This window comes from Zea mays, chromosome 10 (genome assembly GCF_902167145.1).
Source record: "Zea mays cultivar B73 chromosome 10, Zm-B73-REFERENCE-NAM-5.0, whole genome shotgun sequence".
Taxonomy (NCBI): domain Eukaryota; kingdom Viridiplantae; phylum Streptophyta; class Magnoliopsida; order Poales; family Poaceae; genus Zea; species Zea mays.
Genome location: NC_050105.1, coordinates 30,854,494 through 30,878,361, shown reverse-complemented (window position 1 = coordinate 30,878,361; position 23,868 = coordinate 30,854,494). Strand labels below are relative to the sequence as shown.

At 41.9% G+C, this 23,868-nt stretch overlaps 3 protein-coding genes across 5 annotated transcripts; 1 reads left to right on the top strand and 2 right to left on the bottom strand.

Annotated features, from left to right (window-relative positions):
* Nucleotides 1-12,152: 12,152 nt before the first annotated feature.
* LOC109943207 (putative nuclease HARBI1) lies at nt 12,153-13,504 on the bottom strand. Its single transcript, XM_020546149.1, has 2 exons — nt 12,756-13,504; nt 12,153-12,671 (listed from the first exon to the last, which is right to left on the bottom strand). Exons 1-2 carry the CDS (start codon nt 13,492-13,494, stop codon nt 12,241-12,243), a joined length of 1,170 nt encoding a protein of 389 aa, XP_020401738.1. The 5' UTR covers nt 13,495-13,504; the 3' UTR covers nt 12,153-12,240.
* A 20-nt stretch (nt 13,505-13,524) lies between these two features.
* Nucleotides 13,525-16,716, bottom strand: LOC103640991 (L10-interacting MYB domain-containing protein-like). The gene is made up of 5 exons (XM_023301250.2): nt 16,304-16,716; nt 16,127-16,228; nt 15,748-15,803; nt 14,477-14,797; nt 13,525-14,404 (listed from the first exon to the last, which is right to left on the bottom strand). The coding sequence occupies exons 4-5, from the start codon at nt 14,795-14,797 to the stop codon at nt 13,859-13,861; spliced, it is 867 nt and encodes a 288-aa protein (XP_023157018.1). The 5' UTR covers nt 15,748-15,803; nt 16,127-16,228; nt 16,304-16,716; the 3' UTR covers nt 13,525-13,858.
* A 2,773-nt stretch (nt 16,717-19,489) lies between these two features.
* LOC103640992 (glucuronoxylan 4-O-methyltransferase 1) lies at nt 19,490-21,239 on the top strand. Of its 3 annotated transcripts, none has more exons than XM_008664418.4 (2): nt 19,490-20,859; nt 20,940-21,239. In XM_008664418.4, the coding sequence occupies exon 1, from the start codon at nt 19,741-19,743 to the stop codon at nt 20,668-20,670; it is 930 nt and encodes a 309-aa protein (XP_008662640.1). In that variant the 5' UTR covers nt 19,490-19,740; the 3' UTR covers nt 20,671-20,859; nt 20,940-21,239. The 3 variants fall into 3 exon arrangements, with proteins under 3 accessions (XP_008662640.1, XP_008662639.1, XP_008662641.1); XM_008664417.4 differs by having other exon boundaries at nt 19,534-20,601; XM_008664419.4 differs by having other exon boundaries at nt 19,534-20,638.
* The last annotated feature ends 2,629 nt before the right edge of the window (nt 21,240-23,868 follow it).

Genomic DNA, 23,868 nt, shown 5'->3' with positions numbered 1-23,868 from the left:
TGATTCAAATTGCAAAATGTTCATAGGAATATTCTCTGTTTAAATAAATTAGTTCCATTTACTATTTGCACATTCTAATTTTATGGTTAACTATGAACTAGTATATGTGTGGATTTATTTATTTAATAAAATAAATAAAAGGAAAACCCTAGAGGTTAAAGCATATTTAGTCTTGTGAGATTTATAATATGTATTACATGAATTCATCTCTGGTCTAACTTTTAGGTCTCAGTAAAATGAATAGAATAAGGTTATGTAATTATGGACAACACTTAAAGAATAATCAACTCCTAAATGAAATTAGTTCATGTTATACTTTGATCTCATTCTTCCTTATTTAATATTGTGCCTTTTTGAGATATATGCCAATGTTTGTACATGTTTGGTGTGTTGTTCATTCGTACTTTCCAAATGTATTGAATGTATGATCGCTTTATTTAGACAACGAGCAGTCTGTGGTTCCTGAGTGTGTTGCTGAAGACCTCCCTGAGCAACAACCTAGTGAAGGCAAGTGTCCTCTGACCCATTATATCCTACATACTTTATAATTCACTGTCCAACATTGCATTATTTAAACCTAAGGATTGACTAGTCTGTATTTACCTTATCCTTGTTTACCTTTTTGGGTTATCATGGTTATCTTTATGCTATTGCTTTAACTTAATCAATGAACATGATGTGATTATTTATGATACGATGATGTTATCCCGATGATGATATTGTGATACTCTAGGGGTTTTTCCTGAGTGACCACCTGGGATAACAGTGCAACCATGAGGGTGGAATGGGACGCCCTTAACTGATTAATTAGATGAACCTGGGGTGTAGTTGACTTTGCTTGAGGGCCGTCAATGGGGGCCGGGGCGTAGTGCTCGCTCTGCCAAGGGGGTGCAGAGGTACATTCGATTTGGTTTTGTTAGTCACCCACCTTGGGGAGGTGTACTGCGTTTGTACGACTGGCGAAACCTAACGAGCAGCTATGCACCAGGGAAGTCTTTGTAAAGGCTACATGGTGAAACCTTGCCGACTCACCTTGGTAGTGTTTGAGGGTTTGATCAACCCGAGGCATAAAGGGATCACGACTTGTGGGTAAAGTGTGCAACCTCTGCAAAGTGTTAGAAACTGGTATATCAGCCGAGCTCATGGTTAAGAGCAGCCTTGGGATCCTCTTTGATTAGAAGAACTTTGGTTACTTTTATGATGATGGTTAGCAATGATGGTCATAATTTTGATCTCTGGTATTTCCTCTTGGAGGGAGTGCCTCTGGGTGATAACTAGGTTTATTACTAAAATTTGGCTATACTTATAGTAATAAAACTTGACCAACTAAAAGCAACTATTTAACCTCAACCCCACATACAGCTAGTCCACTTAGCCAAATGGGACATTTGCTGAGTACGTTGATATGTACTCACCCTTGCTTTATAAACCACCCCCACCCCAGGTTGTCCCCACTGTACTCAGTGCTCAGGAGGTGATGGTGGCAACATGGAGGACTTTGAGGAGTTCTAGGACTATAACGGGTTCTAGTTTTTCTTAGTGGCAAACTCTCAGTCAGCTGCCTATGTAGGCTTACCATCTACGTTTCGTTTCTCCGCACTTTGATAGTAATGTTAAAGACAATGGTTATGTATTAGACTCTGTGGATGTCTTGGACATCTTGATGAAATTAAAGTACCTTTCCGCTATTTACTTTGAGCATTGTGTGATGATGTCCAATTATGTAATCGCTATGTACGTGAGTTCTGATCCTGGCACGTACATGGTTCGCATTCGGTTTGCCTTCCAAAACTGAGTGTGACACCTTACATCTCCTTCCCATGGAAGCCACCGCTGGCTGACCCCTCTCCCAGTCTATAAAAGGGAGAGACTGACCTCAGCTCAAGGGGGATCGAAAGGAGAGAATTGTTGGGCAACCGGACGCCTTCAGACAGACACGAACCCACATGGACGAACAAGAGGAGGAGGAGCGCCGATGAGGACTAGGAGACCGAAGCCCCGCCGAGCCAAGACTTAGCTAGGACTCCACCCAACAGCTTCTAAGCTCCAATTCCACCCTTATAAAGAGACTTGGGAGCCTCTCCTCCCTCTCTGAACCACTTGTAACCCCTACTATGAGTTTGATCATAAATGCTGCCGGTAGCGCAATCCACTGATGACTAGAAGTAGGGACGTTCTGCCCAAACCAGTATAAACCTTGTGCCTTCCGTGCACACACAACGGAGCCCGTAACACATAAAATAAATTTACTTGTCGGAGCGAGGTATGAAACACCGACAACCGCCTAATAAAATTGTCTAAGAGTTTATTTGTCTGGTTTTGTAAAGCTGAGGGGTTAAACAACCGTTTTGAAGGTAAGAGGGTGAAGTAGACTACCTTATAAAGGTTAGAGGGTTATGTAGACTTTTCCTACCTATAAGACTATTTCCAATGGTTGTTTCATGCATATTAATAGTGTGCCATATCAGATTTTTATGGCATGGCAAAGTATTTAAGAGGATTGAGTTTCGTAAGATGAAATTAGTTTCATAGGATAAAACCATGTCAACTCGTTTCCAAGACATTGAAAACCATGTGAAACCTCCATTCAAAGTGATTTGTTTCATCTTCATATATTTTACTGAATGAGTCTACATAACCTCTGACCTTTAGAGGGTGGTCTACTTCACCCCCTCACATTCAAAACCGGTTGTTTAATCCCCTGAGCTTTACAAAACCACACAAATAACCCCCTGTGCTTGTTTTAGTGGGTGGTTGATGACGTGACACTAATTTAAGTGGCACCAATTTTATTTTATTATTTTTGTAATTTAATAGCATATAAAATTTATATTATTTTACACAAAAATCAGTAATTGCATATTATATTTGCCCTAATTTTTCTGAAAATTTAGGAATAAAAGATTAATTAATAAAAAACTACATAAAAATGCTTAATATTTTTTGTATCTTATTCATTTCTTATCTTCTGAGGCTAAAACTTTTACTAGAGCTAAATAATGTTATAACTAAACTACTTAAATTTTTATTGATTTTATTAAAGAAGTTATCTTTCTTCTAATTAGTAACTAAATTAATTTTTCATTTGTTTTTTTAGAAACACGTATCAAACAGTAATAAAATGATCTCCATTTTTTACAGAATCTATTAGATAAACAAACATACACAAATCATTTCAGAATTTTATGAGAATTTTGAATTTGAACCCATCATGTACATAAATATTTATGAGAACTTTATATAGGTCTAGATTCAAAGTTCCTAGAAAATTCTATCGATATTTGTATATGTTAATTTATCTTTGTATATGTTAATTTATCTAAGAAAAGATCTGTGTAAAAATTGAAGATCATTTTTTATTGTTTGCGAAGTTTTTCTATAAAATGAAATTCTGATTTAGTTACTAATTAGAAGAACGACAACTTCACTACCTTAATAGAATTAATAAAAAAATAGTAGTTTAGTTAAACATTATTTATGTCTAGTAAAATGTTCAGCCTCAGAAGATAAGAAATGATTAAAAGATGAAGGCTTTTTATGTAGTTTTTTATTTTTAGTGATTAATCTTTTACTCCTAAAATTTTAGGAAAACTAGGACAAATATAATACGTAATTACTAATTTGTTTTGTGTAAAATTATATAATTTTTGATATTATTAGATAACAGATTTTAAAAAAGACAAAACTAGTGTCATTTCAATTAGTGTCACGTCATCAAAACTACTCACTAAAACCGTTAAGGGGGTTATTTGTCTGATTTTGTAAAGCTGGGAGGTTAAACAATCAGTTTTGAAGGTGGGGTGAAGTAGACAACCTGTAAACATTAAGGGGTCATGTAGACTTATTCCAATATTTTACTAACTTCTATTGGTGATTAAGTTGCAACATTTAATCGATATGCTAGTTTATGAAATAGTGTAGTAAAATTTTATATTGAGAGTTAATATTTTATTCTTAGTTTTATGACACTCTTGATGATATGACAGTGTGAAAAGAATGCTAGAAAATCTCTATTGAGAATAACCTAATAATACATCAAAGCTAAAATACTTTAACCCGACAAAACTCTAGATTGATACATCTTGAGAGCAAAGGGATACTACTCGTTATGGTTGCAACTCCAGCGGCACAAGAATTCCTGCTATGAGAAGTCGAATTTCAGAACTTTCTGCACAGAACCTATGGAGCCATGACAAACTGCGAAGAGTAAACGGATCAAAAGGAGCTGAATTATTTTGGGAAAGCTAAAGATGATCTCAATACCAATGAAGAGAGCCGCTATGTAGAGGATACGTGAATGTGGATTGTTACGTGCCGTGTGCATAAATAATAGTGTGATAAGCCTGTAGTCTGCTATTATATTTTTTTTTTAGATAATGGGAACCAAATCCCGACCTACATCAGCTGATGACGGCCGTCCACACACCCCAACAAAAGGTACCGAAACAACGCCACATTTGGCCACAAAACCCAAACGCAGTTGGGAGAATAGACAAGCATCACATAGTTAATCTATTACAGAAGGTCCAACCATGCGTCGAGAAGACTTGCATCATCGATGTCTCCAAAAGTCTGCAGGCCTCCCTCATGCTTCTAGTGTCCACTTTATGCCTTTGAAGCATCCCCCAGAAACGACACAAGTAAGTTCCTCGGAAGAGTACCTCCATTCCTTTCAGTTTTCAGGTGCTCCGCCCGGGCAAGCGAATGCTCATCCGTTGTACAAGATCTCCTCTTGCGACCAGATGGCAGCTCTGTCTCCGGGATCGCCGCAAGGCGCTCAACCCTGGCGGCCCTAGTCTCCATTTCCGGTGTACCTGAAACCATGAAATTATCCACCATCGGCTCTAGCACAGCATCCACGGCCATCCCCTGATGCTCATCCATGAGCTCAGTAGGTGCGAACGCCTGTAGCTCACTGGCCGTGTGTGTCTCATGGCTGACAACCAGGCCGTGGTTACCACCATCAGCCCCACCGTTAACATCCTCCTTCTGGACCTGACCGCCATCGGCCTTGCTGCCATTCACATTTTTCTCCTCCGAACTGTTCTCTGGCCCATTCTTGTTTCGATCAGCCTTCCCTTTGGGATCACCCAAATTATCCTTATCTTTCCTGCTGCCTTCTTCTCCGTCCTGATCAAAAGCAAGCGGCACCGGGACCCCATCCACCAGGTGCCTCTCCACCCAGTAATGCACTTCATAAATAACTCTGTTGATCTCCACCTCACCAGTAGAGGGGACTGCTTCTGGATCAATTACACCCACCATCATCCGACAGATGCCATGCTTCCGGAAGAATACCATGTCAACCTCCACAGTGGTGCCAAGCGTAGACCCAACTCCCCAAATATGTGGATAAGTGCACAGTGCCGACGGTAGACCATCAAACTGTATCCAAACGTCAGTAAGAGTGGCCTTCACTCGACCCCCGGATGAACTAGCCTTGAACTCAAGAATTGCCTTCTGAGACTTAGTCTGGACCGGACCCCATTCGATCATCCTTTGCAATTCCGCTGCTGCAGGAAAGGAAGTCCGAAACACCTTTGGGGTGATTTGATCCACGTTCCATGGACCAAGTCCGGGTAGCAGCCTTTCCAACTCTCGAATCACATTGTCCAGGCTAATACACCCCTCCACCACTTGTATTATTGCCAACCTGTTCTCATTGCTACCCTTAGTGAGCTTCTTGTTGGAGGGGATGTGAAAGAAACCGCCATTTTTTATGGCAAAACCAGCTGGGATAGCATGCTATTATATACCTTCATCCGGTAACCGTTGATCTTTTTCCTAACTACAGAAAGCGAAGTGCTACTAGCGCTGCTAGACCGGGGCTGCAACTTCGTTAGCCCCGTTTCTAGATAAACTGTAAATTTCAAAGCTTTAAGGCCCCCTTTGGAACACAGGAAATATGAAGGATTTTTGAAGGATTCCTTCCCTACAAGAAAAATTCCTGTGTGAGTCTTTGGAACACAGGATTCAATCCTATCAAATCCTTTGAAATTCCTATGGATTGCTTTCCTCCATACAAATTTTGGAGGAAAATAACAAGAGGTCCAACCTCTTGGAAACTTTCCTATGACTTTTATCTCTCTGTTCAAATTCCTGCACAGCATCCAAATGCCAGGTGAGAAATTTTCGTGCATTCCCAATTCATATAGGATTGCAATTCATAGCCAACTCTAATCCTTTGTTTTTCCTATACCTATGTTTTCACATTCCTGTGTTCCAAAGGGGGCCTAAGTACAAATCCTATAATAAATAAACTGTAAATCAAATTGGGACTGAGAGGCAATTGGCACGTGCAAGTCTAAGATGAATGAACATCTCGGAAGCCCCTACCAATCTGCTGATATCGGGGTAGTATGTCTCCAGCAGATCGGGTTTATAGCCGTGTAAGACATTGTTTTGTATTATAAACTATCTATAGAATGATAAGATAGAGAATGAGATACAAGAGCAGCTAAAGATAACCTTAATGACCAACATTAAGGGTCTATTTATTTCCATTCAACTATAGTTTAGTCTCTGTCACATCAGATATTTAAATGATACTTATATATATTAAATATATTTAATTATAAAACTAATTAAACGGCTATATAAATTGATTAATCTTAATTAAGCTTATATTTAATACTCGTAATTGGTATTCAAATATTTGATGTAACACGAACTCAACTTTAGTGAGAGAGCCAAACGTAGGCACCTATTCACTTCGCTCCGTTTGGTAGGTTGGTTGCTGGATGCATATAGTCGGTCACACTCATAACGGGCAAGGCCGAATAGCATGCATCTACTCATCCTAGGCATATTAATGAATTTAAATAAAAAACATAAAACTAGAATATCTTATATCTCATCAGTCTGCAATTCTTTATATAAAATTATCTCCATACCATGGTGTATATTTTATGACTTTTTTTCTAAAAATAGAGAAGTACTCCATACATCTCAATTTATAATTCGTTTGACTTTTCAGTACTATGTTTGACCAGCTCGTCTTATTCTAATTTATTGCGTAAAAATGAAAAATTCAAAGACATACTTGAAGTATATTATATGCTAAACGATATCGCAATAAAAGTTAATAATAATTATGATTTTTTAAATAAGACGATTCAGTCAATCTTGGTGTAAAAAAGAAACAAATTATAAATTGGAATGGATGGAGTATCTTTATCACACCAGTTCGAATAAGGAAATATTTTCAATTCAGATAGTACCCTTGTCACATCAACTTATATTTTTGTGTTATAGGGGGATGAACTTTCCAATATCAAGCTTCTTTATGAAGCATTAGCAGGGTAAGACTCTATTTCAACCTCTTCTACCACTTCTTCATTTTCCTCACGTGAGTAGCTAGAACTTTTTTGGTAAGGTGTACTTCCAACTCCGTTCAGTTTCCTGCAAAAGAGCTTCGTTACTGAAGACTTCTCAGTTATTCACATATAGCTAAAACAAAAATTCAAGACAAAGCTTAGAGTTAATACCTTCGAGTTTGGCTTTCCTTTGGGTCTCTTTAATACCCTCAACTTTCTTGGCAACTTCCTTCACCTACAAGGCAAATGTATTATAAATGTCCAATTTAGAAATACAGAACAAAGACAGTTTTCAGTTCAAACCTTTTTAAGTTTCCTTTAGCTGCAACTGATGCCAACTCTTTGCCTCCTCTTCTCCAAATGTGAGTAAAAACTTTTGGCCAGCATTGGAGGCAACATCTAAAGGAGTCTTTACATTTTCAAATGATATCTTGAAGTTAGGACGTTCGACGGTTTTCACATGTTCGCACCCAGCCTTCTCCAAAACCGAAGTTGTGCTTCGAGCGTCTATCCATGCACAATAATCATCTCAAGTAGACAAGACTTTGTCAAAAGATTCTACTTCCCCATCAATCCATTCCACCGTCCCAATCACATCACCATATACATAGTGAGTCTCGGTGCAGCGGGGCCCGATTGAAGAGAAAATGCCCCTTAGTCTCTAGCAACATTGGGCAGCAATGGAGAAGCTGCTCTCCAAGGATCTTCGTATAGCTTAAACAGTACTTTGTAGTTTATCCTTTTCAAGGATTTCTCTCCTGCAATTTTTTAGCTATAAATCTTCGTGAAAATTTTCCATTTTTTCTTTCAGTTTGGCTGTCTTGGCCTTATGGGCTTCAACACTCTTTTATATGAATTTGCTCGCTTCCTACAAATGTTGAAGGTTTTCTGCCTCAAGTTTTTCAATCTTGTCGACCTTTGATCTGGTGACCTCTAATGCTTTGTCCTTCTCCTCAACGACAACATGAAGCTCGAGCTAACTTTCTACCAGATCAGTAACCAGTGTATTAAACACATCTTCTTTCTATTCATTCATGTACCAAAGCTCAACTATTTCAGACTGAAGGTTCTTTATCGCCATTTGAGAACTGCCTTCTTCGAAATATTTCTGCGTTTTGAGCGCCTTACTCAATATAAGTCCTGGTGATACAAAAAACATCAGTTCATCCATATAAGTCAGAGTTATTTGCAAGACGAAGCAGGGTAAAGATGATCACCTTTATTTCAGCCTAGGCATTGAAGACAACCCATCTTCAAACTTCGATACCCAATTTTATCCATTATGGTGTGAGTTATGCCAATCTCTATATTGTCTGGATAGCAATATTAGAAATTATTGTCGCTGCCACCAAACACAATTGCTCCTGTTGGGTAACCGAGCTCTTCGATATATGTCCGCACTTTGGTAGCCTGATCTATAGTTAGCACCCTGCCGGTCGAGTGACGGATACATACTCAATGGGTCCTATCCTTTCTACATCTTCCAACAATGGCACTTATTCTCTGGTATGTTTTTTTCTACTGTTTCAACCCTTTAGCCTTTTTGTCTTCATTGCTGGCTTCATCCTTAGGAGCAGTTTTCTCCTTGGGAATGACACTTTTGGCTTTGATCGATTTTGGTAGTACTGCAGCCTTCGCTTCATCAACTTCTGATATCTTTGAAGGACTCATCTTCTCCTAAAAGGTCTCTTCAGAAATTGATGTATCAAAAATAATATCCATTACTAAATTCATTTGGTTTGCTTTCCTTAGGGTTCTTGGCACCTTACTCTCCAACTTCGGCTCAGGTTCTATCTCGGCCAAAGGAATTTCATCTTGAATGGGCAGCTCCACTACTTTGTCATCCTCATCTTTTTTCTGCAATAAACAATGTTACTTAGCATTATTGTGATGGATTTAACTTGTCCAAAGAAAATAAATTTAGGTGTTACCTCCACTCTTTCTGAAGTACCCATGTCTAGGACCGAGAGGACTTTCTCCATCTTTGGCTTGATAAAGGCCTTCATCAATTCTAACTTTATTTCTGGCTGAATCATGTTTAAATACTAAGGGTGCCCTTCGGTGTTTTGTTATAACTTTTGCTTTTTTCTAGTTTTTGGCTTCATGCTACAGCCTGCTAGTTTGTTCTCTTTTCTTCCTGCCACCTTGTGCCAAGCGGGGGTAGTCTGGATAGAAAAAAGCTATGGTGTCAAATACACAATTCAACCTTCGTTTTTCTTGGCCAGCGAAAGTAGTGATAAGAACCCGATCTTCCTTTGTTATGTCATTCCCAAGCACTTCATTGCACTTCGACTTAGTGGCCTCTAGCCATTCGTCGCATGGTTCGCCAAATTCTTCTTCTTCAAATTTGTACTTGTGCCTCAACCTGACAAGGCTTCCACTTTCTTCTTCATGACTTATCAAGTCATCACCCTTCAGCTCTGGCATAGTCCATTCAGCCCTTAATGGCTAGATATTATACGCTAGGTGTTCTTCAATCAAATCTCTTGTGCCAATATAACTGCACACAATATTAAAGGCAACCATGGCAGTTCATGCTTCATCCTTTATACATCACGCTGGCCACTTAATGCAGAATTTAGGCAACACTAGCCTTTGAATAACTTCCTTAATGTCTCTCTCTTCTCCAAGTTATTCTTCACATAGAACCATTCCTTAGTCCAGCAGCTAGGCCATTTGCTTCGATAGGCCATGGCAGGGAAGTGTGTATCCTTCCGATATTGGAAATTGTGAGTCTCATTATAAAGTTGGGTGTCAACTGATGAAGATATATCCCATACTTCTTCAACACTTCGATGACCATATTGTGTAATTTGAACCAAAGCCCGACCTTAAAGAAGCTTCAAAACGCCACAATTTCATTCTTCTGCGACTGAGGAATAGTAGCTTCCTCCCCGAGCCTTATCATATCGATGTCAATATACTCCAACCTCTTCATCACCTCAACATGTCCTTCCTTTATCGTTGCTTTCTCGAAGCATACATGGCTTGGCTTTGATGCCCAAATGTCGTTGTGATCTTTTTCAAATTTGAATTCTTTGCTATCCTTGCTAGGCTCTTCTTTCACAAGTTCAACCAAAATATCGTTAATGTTACCTTCTTCAGCTAGAGCAGGAGCTTCACTCGAAATAACTAGGGCATCGCTCTCAGTGGTTGGGACTTCTTCCATCTTCCCAACGACATCTGAAGCTGTCACGATGGCTAGCTTGGCACCTGATTTATCTCTTGCCATTAGCGAAAGCACAAAGTTATAAAGTACGAAGTTGGCAAGAAACCAGTGAAGCAAAGGAGCTTCGGAGGCAGAGTAATCAGTGGAAGCAGGTTGACAAGAGCAGTAAATGACGTCCTTCGTTGTGAGGAGCGCGTCTTGTTACATAGGTAAAGGACACGAGATTCTAGGAGCCATGTAACACTCACTCGCTGCAAGTGGGCCTCCCATATCATCCGACCAGGAAAGCATATTTCAAAAAGTTTGTTTTTGATAACAAGCTCTGAAAAGGTGTTTTTTGAACCTTCAATGTGAGGCCTCCTTCATTTACTCTGTGGTCTGAGCCTATTGTAGAAAATGAACTAATACTACGCGGGCTACTGTTGGTGGCCTGCCCTTGCCAAAGGTCCTCAAAGTATTTTAAAAATTAAACATCTCTAAGTTTATTTCAGGCACAATAAAATAGCCTTCATTCTTGTGACATTCATATGAGACGAAGTTGAGAGCTTCAACGTCGTGGTTTCAATAAGATATGAAGCATTCAACCAAGCATACAAAGGTAGACTCTAGAGGCGTACACAACATAACCTCATTGGAAAAAGATGGTGTTACTCTTATCAGACTTTATAGTTTACATGTATAGGATTTTGTACCATAATTGTAATTTTATATAAAGTTGTACGTGATGTTGTCTCTATAAATAGGAGTATAGTTCCCATGCACGCGGACACCTTTTGGCTGGCTCACACGCTTGTGTGGAGTCGAGTTGCTCCCTATCGGAAGCTCTGAGGTATTAACACCTTCAGACAACCTTCGAACATTCTAAACGCATATTTGGAATCATATGTAACTAGAAGGAAATAATAAAAGGGATGAATTTACAATACGGCATTACGATATCCTTTTCCAACTGCATATTATATGTATTCGTGTTTACTTGAACCTTCGTCCTTTAATCTACCTCATCTTCAAGAGTGGGTTAAAGGAAAGAACATCCTATCACTCTAATTGTATTGTTCTGTTCTGATTCTCCACATGCAGGTGACCAACAAAATATCTTCGTGGTTAATGTAGCTCCTTTTTTCATGGGAAAACAATAATTAATTGCCACTGCCACGGTGTGTGCTATTTTTTCTTTGTCCTCAATTCTAAGTCATCCTATAAAATTAAAGCGTCATAAGCATAACCAAATTTATATAACAAAATAATAATATTATGGTATCAGATAAGCACTATTAGATTCTCATTAATTATACTTTTATACTGTATCCATAAGATGTCAGATTTTTTGCAACTCTATCCATATTTATTAAATATGAGATTTTTTTTTACTTTTAAAAAAAATTAACCCTATGATTTGGAACGGAGGGTCGTGTCCTCCTCCAGGTGTCCAGAAGATAAAGCAGAGGACCAACCGAATCACATGTCCATGGGCGTGTTTGGTTCGGCTTTTTTCTGACCAGCTTATCTGAAAAGCTGGCTGTGGGGAAAAGCTGGCTGTTGGGAAAAGCTGGTGGTTAGAATTTAGGTGTTTGGTTCGCCAGCTGTGCAGAAAAGCTGTTCGTCAGAATCTACGTGTTTGGATACAGATTCTCAAGTTGCAGATTCTGTTGAAACAAACGATACAATGAAACCCATAACGCAGATAAAGTTCATTACAAACTAATTAGTGGAGTTGATTACATCATAAGTACCGTTACAATTGCACTAAGGTAACTACGACACTAATGCATTTGCAATTGCATCTCGAAAAGCACTCATGTCTAACTCATCAGATGTGCTAGTACTACTCTCAGCTGAAGGTACATCATGACTTAGGCTATTAGGTCCTACTTCATCAAAATCTCTATCGTGTAGAGCACTATCTCTAATGAAGTTATGCAGTGTCATGCATGCAATAATTATCTTCGATTGTTTCTCAAGCGAAAATGAAGGGAGACTTAATAGAATTCTCCACTTCATTTTTAGCACCCCAAATGATCGCTCAATAACATTTCGTAGGGATGAGTGCGCATAGTTGAAAACTTCTTTACTCCCAATAGGTTGCCTCGCATTTTGCCATTCCGTAATGTGGTACTTCTGACCCTTATAAGGTGCAAGGTACCCCTTTCTATTTGGATAACCCGAATCGACAAGATAGTATTTACCTGCACAAACTCAAAATACAAATGTTACGTACATATGACATAAAATAGTAGTGTATAATACTAAAGAACATAATATGTATATACCTTCCGGTGGATGGGGGAACCTGTCCGCATAAGTTAATAAAGTATCCTGTAGTACTCTTGTGTCATGTACGGAACCTGGCCATCCTGTCACAACAAATGTAAACCTCATATCGAAGTCACATACGACCATTACATTCTGCGACGTGTAACCGTGTCGGCCTATATATTTCGCTTGTTCTGAAGCCGGGACTGCCGCTGGGAAGTGACTACCATCTATTGCTCCTATGCAATCCTTGAAGTGTGGCCAAAACCTCGCCTCTCGCAAACGCTGATGAATCTCTACAAAATGTGGGTCTTTTGGCTTGATTGTGTCCGATGACATCTTATAAAGTGCGTTAAGGACATCACTATACTTCCGGCTAATTGTTTCCAATGAGTGGCCAAATTTATTTCTGATCTGCCTAAACGATTGTGGACCCCCGCATGCCCACAAGAATATGCCAAGAGCTTCCATAGTACTCACACCCCTACTTGGTAGCAGACCATAATTTTGTACCAAAGTGTCATGCAATCGTCGAAAAACAGTCCTTCGCATCCGAAACATGTCAAAACAGTCGTTACTAATCTCCAACGTTCTTTGGACCCATTGAATACCAGATTCGACCAATGTTCTTCTAGGAGCCCGACTCAAATGCCTACCCCAAATGTCAACAGCATAAAGAGCAACAAGAAATTCTCCATCTGTTTCGTCAGTAGATGTGTGTGCATCCATTTCATCATCAGATGAGTGTGCATCCATTTCATCAGGATGAGACATCTGCATGGAGACAACCAAGAGCCACAATTTCATATGCAACCACAGTTTACATACTCAACTAGTGCAAGACTTTACAGGCATATGAAGTTCACACATTCACATAGTTCACAAACATACAACTCATATTATTCTGATACATGGTCAACTCGAATTTATGGAAAATTGTTGCAAAGCGAAAATGGTACTAACGAAAACAGACACGACAGGACTCATTAAGCAGACAGAACTAACAGACTGAACAAATAAGCCTCAGTTGTCGGACCAGTACCATGTACGACATGACTCATGAAAAAACAACGAACGACAATAGTAAACATGTTGGACACTCTTGTCGGACGTCCAGCAGCTAAGTGGTCTTCTTAGTTTCTAACTCGTAAGCATTGCGAAGCCAAGCGATTCTTCCTTCTTTTGTCTCCAAGTTTGCAAAAACATCTCTATACTTCTTATGAATCAGAAGATGCGTCGCAAACAAATGTAGTTCGCTCCCTTCAGGTGATCCATCTTCCTTTACTTGAAGCAACTGCTTTTTAATCTCTAATCGGACCGGGTCATTCTCAGAAGAGGTAATGGACTTGTTCGTGGTCATTGAGCGGGACTCAAAAGCCTCCACAAGTCTTTTCATGTACTCTTCCCTCGAATCTTTTTTCTTCTTTGGTTTAGGGGAATCATGGCGCATCTTACGCTTACCAGTTGTATTTGTGCAGGGGTCAGGTGTGCTGTTTTCACCCCCACCAAAAGTGTGGTCCAAATGATCATCAGATGATGAATTAGCGTCCTCCACGCCAGGAACCAGGGTTCTTTCATTTGTGCAGACAATGGGTCCAAACATAACCTTTAGCTCGTCCTCATTCTCTAGGGGGCCTGTTTTGAACATAATACAACCTGGCATTGCCTGCACCAATTCGTAGTCCTACTTTTAGATGGCCAATACTAATGTTAGTCTACGAAAAAAATATGAACTTACTTCATTTTGCTTCGCCCACCACTCATCTGGCGCACTGATTGAACCAGTATGAGGGTCTCGACCAAGACCTGTAGCCCTTTCATTAAGAGTTTTCCACTGGGTGAACATTCTCTTCAACGAATCCCACCTATTCTTCATTTGATCCCTGGTGTAAGTGCGACCAGTGCGTTCCTTAAACTTCCTTATCAGGTTAGCATACCCTTCTGCATTTAAGAATTGTTGTGGCCTGTTGCGAGCATTGACCTCTTCTACACAAATTTCTGTGAAAATTTTGGTTGCTCTACTATCCCACTTAGCAATCACTTTGCCGGACTTGTCCATCTAGTGCATAACAAGTGTATAGTTTTCAACATAGGGTACTAGTGTTGTCGGATTCAAAAACAGCAAAACGATGAATAATATACTGGCCACATTATGTTAAGATAAAACCATACGTACGAAGATTCCAATTTCCTTAATTACAGAACTAGAACCTTAAATAAACTCGAACTGGACACAAAATGACAGGGAACACATTTACAGCAGCCCATTAACCAAAAGAACAAACTGATTCCCTGTTTCCTACGCCCTTACTACACTAAAGCTAAGGGACTTCAACCCTGTTATTCAAAGACCTAACTGCAAGGTTCACTCCCTACTACCTTAAACATCATTGTCACTAAACGAAGGCATCTGATCGGAGTCATATTCAACTCCCCAGAAGTTTTCGAAATGCTCCGTAAAGTCCCAATGTGGAGTCAGGTCGTCGTCAGATGGGGGTGGTGACGACAAGGTAGAAGGTTCATAGCTGCTGTCAACCGGGATGTTAAAGTTGTTCACGATGTCCAAATGCTCTTGCAACACCAGGGAGTCTTGCTCCAGCATGCAAGCTATCTCCTCCAAAGCTACACGTAGTTTGGTAGCATCAAATGAGGTCAACCCGCGTCCAGGCCGGATTGTTTCCCTCGCTACGGAAAATATCTTGTCGGAAATCTCTTGCATCCTTCCAATTGCCTTGTCGGCTATGGAGTCTGCTGAGTCCATCTGATGTGGATTTGTTAGGTCGTTAGTATAGCAGACATGGGGACTATCTACAAAAAAAGGTGTAGTCCCATGTCCTGTGCCTAGGCTGCTACCAAAGTAGGGGACAATTACCACAATTAAATAGGCAACTGTGTAGTAGTAAAACTTAGAACACACTGTGCATGGATTACCCAAAACATGACCATAATTCGTAATCACTACATTGACAAACCAAAGAAAGAAAGCATGACCAAAGAATAGGGCTATACCTTGGTTCAAGTGGCTCTTGGATCCTCAGACGAATAATCCGAGTTGCTGGGGAAATCTGAAGAACATAAACGTAAGTAAGTCGATGGTAATCCGTTTTGATGTACTCAAAAACTTGACATGGTGTGAACCTACTAGTATGCACTTATTCAAATGTAATATTGGGTCGGCTGCAACAAACATGAACACCTTTCAATGATTTCCACTCAACCGTAACCAACAATCGATTAATTGCATATGTGCATGACGTTGCTACGAGGTAATACACGAGGCAGTAACATCTTAACCAAGGACGTAAATGAAACCTAACCCCTAATGAAGTCATGGGGATGCAACGGATCCGGATAATCACAATAGGAGTTGCCAAGAGGAAGATTGTACCTGCGTCGTCGCCGAGATAGGAAAGGGGGGGACGAGTCCACTGGTTGACGACAGCAGAGGGAGGTCACGAAGGATTTGCGGGTCCGCGGTGAAACCCTAGCGCTGTGAACGGGTTACGGAGCCATGAAAACCAGTGCGGCGGCGGACGAACGGCGGCATGGATGAGAGGTAGCTTACCTGCGAAGAGGACCCGCGCGGCGGAGGGAGATGCGATGGAGGACACCTGCGGCGGCGATGGGAGTAGCGATGGGGACGAGAGAGTTGAGGAGCGGCGCGGGTGCGAACCCTACCCAACTGATGCGGCTTTGCGCGGAAGCGACCTCAGGGGCGCTTCTGTCTTCGCGTAGTCGGCTGGCTTCTCAGCCAAGCGCGCCGGAGAGAAGCGGGAGCAGAAGCGGCGCGTTTGGGAGGAGCTTCAGCTTCTGGCGGCCGGGAGAAGCTGAACCAAACAGCCACCATGGCAGACGAATAGAGATGATTGATGAGAAACCTAGACCATATCCCGTACGGCCATGGGGCAGGTATTGTTGGGCTGGGCTAATCAAATTGAGTAGTAACACCTCGCCAACTCGCTCCAGTTTATTAAATTGCACTCGTCAGATCGCTTATTTTTTTATTCTGATGACAAGTGATCGATCGAGAGTAGCACTGGAGCAACAGAAATACGCTTCCTGAGTTCCTGTGGAAGTTTCACACACACACACACCAACAGATGCCACCACATGCATCCTGCTGCTACCTTTTGAACATAGGATAGAGTGTGATAATAGTATAATTGGCGCATTAGGTGCCTGAGCCGAAACTGATGGTGCAATCATGCGTTCTGTGACTGCATTTGCACCCGGCCGCGTGGGTCGATCTCGATCTCATCTACTGATGAGCTTTCATTGTTAGCGTACTCCTCCCACGTAAGGTTTGGCTAGCTTCATTGTTAGGCAATCCCGGCCTGACCTTTTTCCCAAGATCCAGTGGCGGATTCAGAGCCCCGGTCGCGTCAGCTGTGCGCCAGTTTCCGTTTCACCATCTGCTTTGCTAGCAAGCAGCAACAGCAGCAGAGCACCAGCATGCAGCAGTCAGTCTAGCAGCAAGTTTCCAACATCCAATAGACTGCGCACAGACCTGCAGCCGTAGCCAAGAATCATTAGACACTGGGCCTGTTTGTTTGGGTTTCTGATAGCTTCTGGCCACCAAAAGCTGCTGCGGACTGCCAAACACTCAGCTTTTCAGCTAGCTTCTATAAAATTCGTTGGGATAAAAATCATCCAAAATCGGTTAAGTCGTTGTAATAGTAGGAATTCGTCACTTTCTAGATCCTGAGCCTTATGAATAACTTTATCTTTCTCCACACGTAATCGTAATTATACTCAGATTCTCTCCACAACCAGATTCTCCCCACAGCCAGATTCTCAGAAAAGCTGGTCAGAAAAAAGCTGAACCAAACAGACCCACTGAACCACCACGCATGCCAGAAACTAGCGGCGCACAGGAGACTGGACACCGACGTATTTATAGGCTTGTAGCAGGCCAGCAACTCTACAAAAGTTGCTTTTTAAAATTCTAGTTAATTAATTTTGTTTCATCAATTATCAATTATTTACTAGGTTAATTAGTTGATAAAATTAATCTTTATGTTTATAGAGATAGAATGGATGAGTTTCTAATCAAGAAGATGATTTTTTTTCTAACGCAAACGCTTAGAACCCAAAATTTTAACCCTAAGTAGTCCGTCCTTTTAAGCCATTTCTGGATCCGCCGCTCTCCACATATAAAATGCAATACTACTACATAGAACACGTATTCCTTTTCCATTATAATGATGATGATGATGTATAATTTGACGTAGTGAGTAGTAGCTAGCTATTCTCATGATCTCATGCCGCCGGAGGCTCATCAATCGTCTTTGTCCCTTAGCTTAGCTTTGGACTATGGAACGGGCCATCGAGTCTATTCTAGTCCTTAAATTCAGTGGACTTGGTGCGCATAAGACCAATCCATATTCATTAGTAGTGTGGATGTCCTGTAGGTTTTGAGTAGAGGTGGCAATGTTAAATAGTTACTAAGTATTACTATCCCATATTCATATGCACGACAAAACAATAACTCCGTCGGGTCATCCATATCTACTAGTACGTATGAATTTATCCTCCTCGTACGTATACTCATATCCATGTGGGTATGAGTCATCCACCGGGTCACCCGTACCAATAAAGGTTAAACGCATCTATCAAAAATAATATATTATACAAACATCAAGTATATCTATTTAAATATCATTACAAAATTTCTAGCATCATTCAATCATCCATTCAACAACACCATAGATAATAATTGGATAAAATAGCAACACTAGGATATTATCACATAACACATTACATGTTCCATTACATGGTTATCAATTAGCTGTTAAGTCTTATATGACATTGTCACCACAAGGTTGTTAAATAGTCAAAAGAGATGGCTAAAGTCCAAGTTCATGCTTTTAGGCTAAGTTTATACTGGGTATTTTATACATATGGGTTAACAGGAATGGGTTAAGGCGGAACATTTAGTACTCATTTGCTCATTGGGTGAAGATTTTTGGCCAATAAACGACTCATGAGTAGAATATTTAGCTCATATACATAACCTAATGAAGTAAATACCTATCGAGTAAAGGGTCGCGGGTATCCATTGCCATCTCTAGTTTCGAGGGCATATACAATCCTTCCTAATATAGAGTCTCTTGTGATGTCTCTAAAAAGATAATTAAAAAAAATACAAAAGACGAGGTCTTTGCAAAGAGTCCGTTTGTACACGATTCTCTCTATATATTACTCATCTGGTCCTAAAATAGTATTTGTTTTAGCTCTTGATTTTTATATATATATATATAAATGAGTAATAATAAATCTAGAGACATATAAAATGTACATTAAGTGTTGTATGAATCTATTAATTTCTTAAAAGTAATTTTAATTTAGAACGGATAGGTATCTCTTAACTGCATTTGTGACATAGAGACTCAAAGTACAATGTTTTGTGCGTGGAAAACCGTTCCATAGTCTTAGGTTGTACATGGCCGCAGGATATCTCTCTCCCCAACTATTTTAACTATTTTGATGCCGCAGCGGGCGAGCACATCCCCATTAATTCCGGTAGCTAGCAGTATACACATCCTCCTATCCAAGCAAGTAGAGAGGTAGAGGCGCCCGCGCCACCAAACTTATAGCTCGGAGGTGCACCAGAGAGTCCCCCTCCCCCTCCCCTCCGAGCCATTGGCAATTTTGCCATTATCATTTGTGGGCTTCGCCAGTATGCCATCAGACCCACAAATCATAGACACAGACGGTCCCACCAGTCATAGACACGAGATGGCATAATAACAGACAGCCAAATTTGAGAGTGGCAAAACAGCAAATTTCTCCTCCCCTCCCTAGTCCCTACCAAATTCGCCACCATCCCCATCTATATTATCCAGTCCTCTGCTCATCCTATACCTTTGCTTTGCCTCTCCTTCACTTCACTTCAACTCCATCGCCCGTTGCAGCGGCGGCGGCGGCAATCATATCACCCAGACGCGGACGCCATAGTAGATTAGATTGATCTCTCCGTGGGGAGGAAGAGGAGCAAGAGCCATGTCCAGCCCCACGCACGTCCGCAAGGCCATCCGCTTCGCCTCCCTGCGGGCAAAGATCGCGCAGCAGGGTAAGACAGGCCTGGCGCTGCGCCTGCTCCTCGCCGCCGCACTCGCCGGCTTCCTCCTCGTGTTCGCCGCGCGCACCCTGGTCACGCCGTCCCCTGCCCCGACCTCGTCGTCCCAGGCGCAGGAATATCACCAGGACGCCGCGCCGGAGTGCGGCAAGGGGAACGCGGGCCTGCCGCTGGCGGTGGCGGAGGCGCTGGTGCACTACACCACCTCGAACGTGACGCCGCAGCAGACCGCGGACGAGATCGGGGTGTCGCTGCGCGTGCTGCAGCGCCGCGCGCCCTGCAACTTCCTCGTCTTCGGGCTGGGCCTCGACAGCCCTATGTGGGCGGCGCTGAACCACGGCGGCCGCACCGTGTTCCTGGAGGAGGACGCGTCGTGGATCGCCAGCGTGCGTTCCAAGCACCCGGGGCTCGAGTCCTACCACGTCGCCTACGACACCGTGCTCACCGACGCCGACTCGCTCCTGGGGCTCCGCGACCACCCGGCCTGCGTCGCGCAGCCAGACCTCGCCGCCGCCGCCGCCGCGTCCTGCCGCCTCGCGCTCGCCCTCAAGGGCCTCCCGCCCGTCTTCCACGAACTGGAGTGGGACCTCGTCATGGTCGACGCGCCCACGGGGTGGACGCCGCAGGCGCCCGGACGGATGGCCGCCATCTACACCGCCGGCATGGCGGCGCGCGCGCGCAGGCCCGGGGACGGACCCACCGACGTCTTCGTGCACGACGTCGACCGACCCGTCGAGGACAACTTCTCCAAGGCGTTCCTGTGCGAGGGATACCTCGCCGAGCAGGTCGGCCGGATCAGGCACTTCGTCATCCCGTCCCACCGTGAGAAGGACGGCACACCATTCTGCCCTTGACAATCTTTATTTTGATTCTTTGAGAGTTTGAGTGAGAGCCATCCATCCATAATCCATCTCTCTTTTTTTTTTTGCTTTTCCTGCGCTCTGCCTTGGCTTTATTTACATACATATATATGAGACGAAAAAACACTACAGCATGCATATGCAGCAGCCGTCAGCAACTGGAGCTCCTTCATCATTCTTTCTGTACTACTACTACTACCGTTGCTAGTATTACTCCTGCTCTAGAGCTGTTGCCAAAAAAAATTAATTGTTTCCTCTGACAGAATTTTGCGGGTGAACCACACCATGATGGAGTTAAGAGGCGGGTCTGCGCACGCCGCCCGATCAGGAAGTGGACTCGCCAGATTCGACGTCGGATGCATTAATTATTCTATCTTCTTTGATTGTTCTGCTTTGGATCGGCGGTGCACGTTGGCTGATGGTGGTTCATCAAGAGGTGGAGCTTGTGATGTGACGTGGGCGTCGTAGCCAAACTATGGTCATTTCTGCATTTTTTTGAAAAGAAAGATATTAAGAGTTTTCAAAAACCATACAATAGAGTTGAAGCAAAGTCTTGGAAAGCATCTTCCGACCACTGTTTTGCAAGTAAACACACATCCAACAAAAAGGAGACTCTAAACACACTCTAGTGACCCTTAATCTTAAGACTAGACGGCCACCCATGTGCCCAGGAGAAAATATCCATAGCCACTCGCGCTTAGAAATGTGATGCCTCCATAGCAAGATCTTGTGAATTCGAGCATCGGTGGATAGCCAAAGATAACCTGCAAGGAAGAATAAAAGTTTTTCTTCTCAAAAACTAAATCATTTCTACATAGCCATATAGACCAACACAAAGTTGTCGCTCCAAGAAGAGCAATAGGTTTCCAATTGTTAGGTATTCCATGCCGCCATGATCCAAACAAACGTAAAGCATTATATTTAGTCTGGGAAGATTTGAAACACAATGAAAGAATGACCAACTGGCCTAGAGCATCCCATCTTGGGTTAAATTCCATTGGAATGAATCAGACTCATGTAGCAGGGTGATATTAGCAATGCGAGAAAATAAATTGTTCCAAGCTACTAATTTAGGGCCCTTAAGTTCCCTACGACAACTGAGATTGGGTGGGGAGGATCTTAACACCTCAACGATCAAAATATTCTTAGGCCTCGCTATATTGTAGAGACATGGATACTAAACTCGTAAGGGTGTTGAGCCCAACCAAATATCTTGTCAAAATCGTACTTGTGGTCCATCCTTAACATTGAAGGAACCAAACCGAAGGAAATCTCGTTTGCCCTTCAGTAATCCGGCCCAAAAATATGTCTCCTGATTTCCATTCAACTTGGGATAGAGGGGTAGATCCTAGGTATTTGTTACAAATCAATTGTTGCCAAGTCCCATCTAAGGTAAGAAGTTTGAAAAGCCACATACAAAGTAGGGCAATATTCTTAGTACCCAAATCATGAATCCCAAGACCACCTTGGTTCTTTGGTTGACTGAGTATACTCCATTTAGGAAGAAGATAATTTTTCTTATGTTCATTTCCTTGCCAAAAGAATCGACATAAAAAATAGTCTAGTTTTTTTCAAGATTCCATTAGGGATGCTAAAGAAAGGCAACATATACATGGGAAATCTACTAAGTACTGAGTTGATCAGTGCCAAACGTCCCCTATGGAAAGATGCTTACCTTTCCAGCTGCTAAGCCGTTTCTCAAAACATTCCTCAACTTTTCTCGAGTCCACATTTCTTAGTTTCTTCAAATGAATTGGAATGCCTAGATAGTTGTTGAATGGGAATTCTCTTGACTTACAACCAAAAATCTCCATGTATTAGTCTAGGTCATCCTGAGCATTACTAAAACAGTATAACTTGCCTTTATGAAAAATGATTTTGAGCCCAAATAGCTTCTCAGAAGCAGCAAGTGAAAACTTCATGTTGCAAGCCATCTCTAGATCATGTTTTAGAAAAATTATTGTAGCATCGGTATATTGTAGTATAGATAGTCCTCGATCAATTAGATGTGGGACAGTACCACCAATTTGCCCATCAAGTTTAGCCCTATTGATTAGAATGGCCAACATATCAGCTACAATGTTGAAGAGTAAAGGCGAGAGAGGGTATCCTTGTCGAGAGTCTTTTTTGGTTTGGAAAAAGTACCCTATTTCTTCATTTACATTAACAGCTACACTTCCTCATGATATGAATGTTTCCACCCATTTAGTCCATTTGGGCGAGAAACCTTTCATCCTAAGAGCTTGGAATGCCTTCTCAAAATCAATTTTGAAGATGACACTGTGACACCCCAGTGTCACCTAGGGCTTTTCTCAGTGCTAATCCAAGAACCATCATTTCATGAAAGCCAAATTAAGCATGAAGCACCAAATCAAATTAAGAATAAAAGATCCACTAAGTTTATATCTAAAAGAATCATGTTTAACACAATTGAGGTTTTCAAAAAGGGAAAATATTGAAACCCTAATATCAACCCTAATTAAGCTATTTAAGTAGAAATGAAGAAAAGGGATGAAAGACCATGAGAAACTTGAAATCATGGCTTAGGCCAATTATAAAAAAAGAAATACACTAAATAAGCTACAATAAAGATTATGAAAGCTTGGCCAAAATAGTTTATTAAAAACTCCAAACAAGCCATCCAAGTGGAGGTTCAATGGGGAAATCTGAAATTCAGATTACTGAATTTTCAGCCCTTGAACCAAAATCGAGCGCGTTCACCTTGATCCTTAGCTCTAATCCTAATGCTCCCATTGACAAAAACGTGTCTAACTAACCCCCTCTGTCACAAGTCAGTAGATGGCATCGGGACGCGAGCCCTAGACACGACAAAACCGAAGATTTGCCTCGAGCTCGGGATGGGAGACAGACCAGACTTCAGAGCTCCAAATCTTTGAAACCAGTAGGCCAAATCCTATGACCCCCACACAAGATGGTAGCTTATAGGGAGGAGAAGAGGTTTTACGCACTGACCAAGGCAAGAGCAGGCTCGGATGAATGACCACACGCGCCAGAACTCGGGCAGAATGAACGCGCACACGTGTTCGACCCTGGTCGGCATGCCGGCGTTCGCCCAACCCCCGCGCGCGCTCGCCCCAGCGTTCGGTCAAGTCCACCGTGTGTCCTCGCCCTCGGCCGTGCTCACACTCGCCTTTAAAGCCTCCCCCGGGCGCGCCTCACCTCACCCCGTGC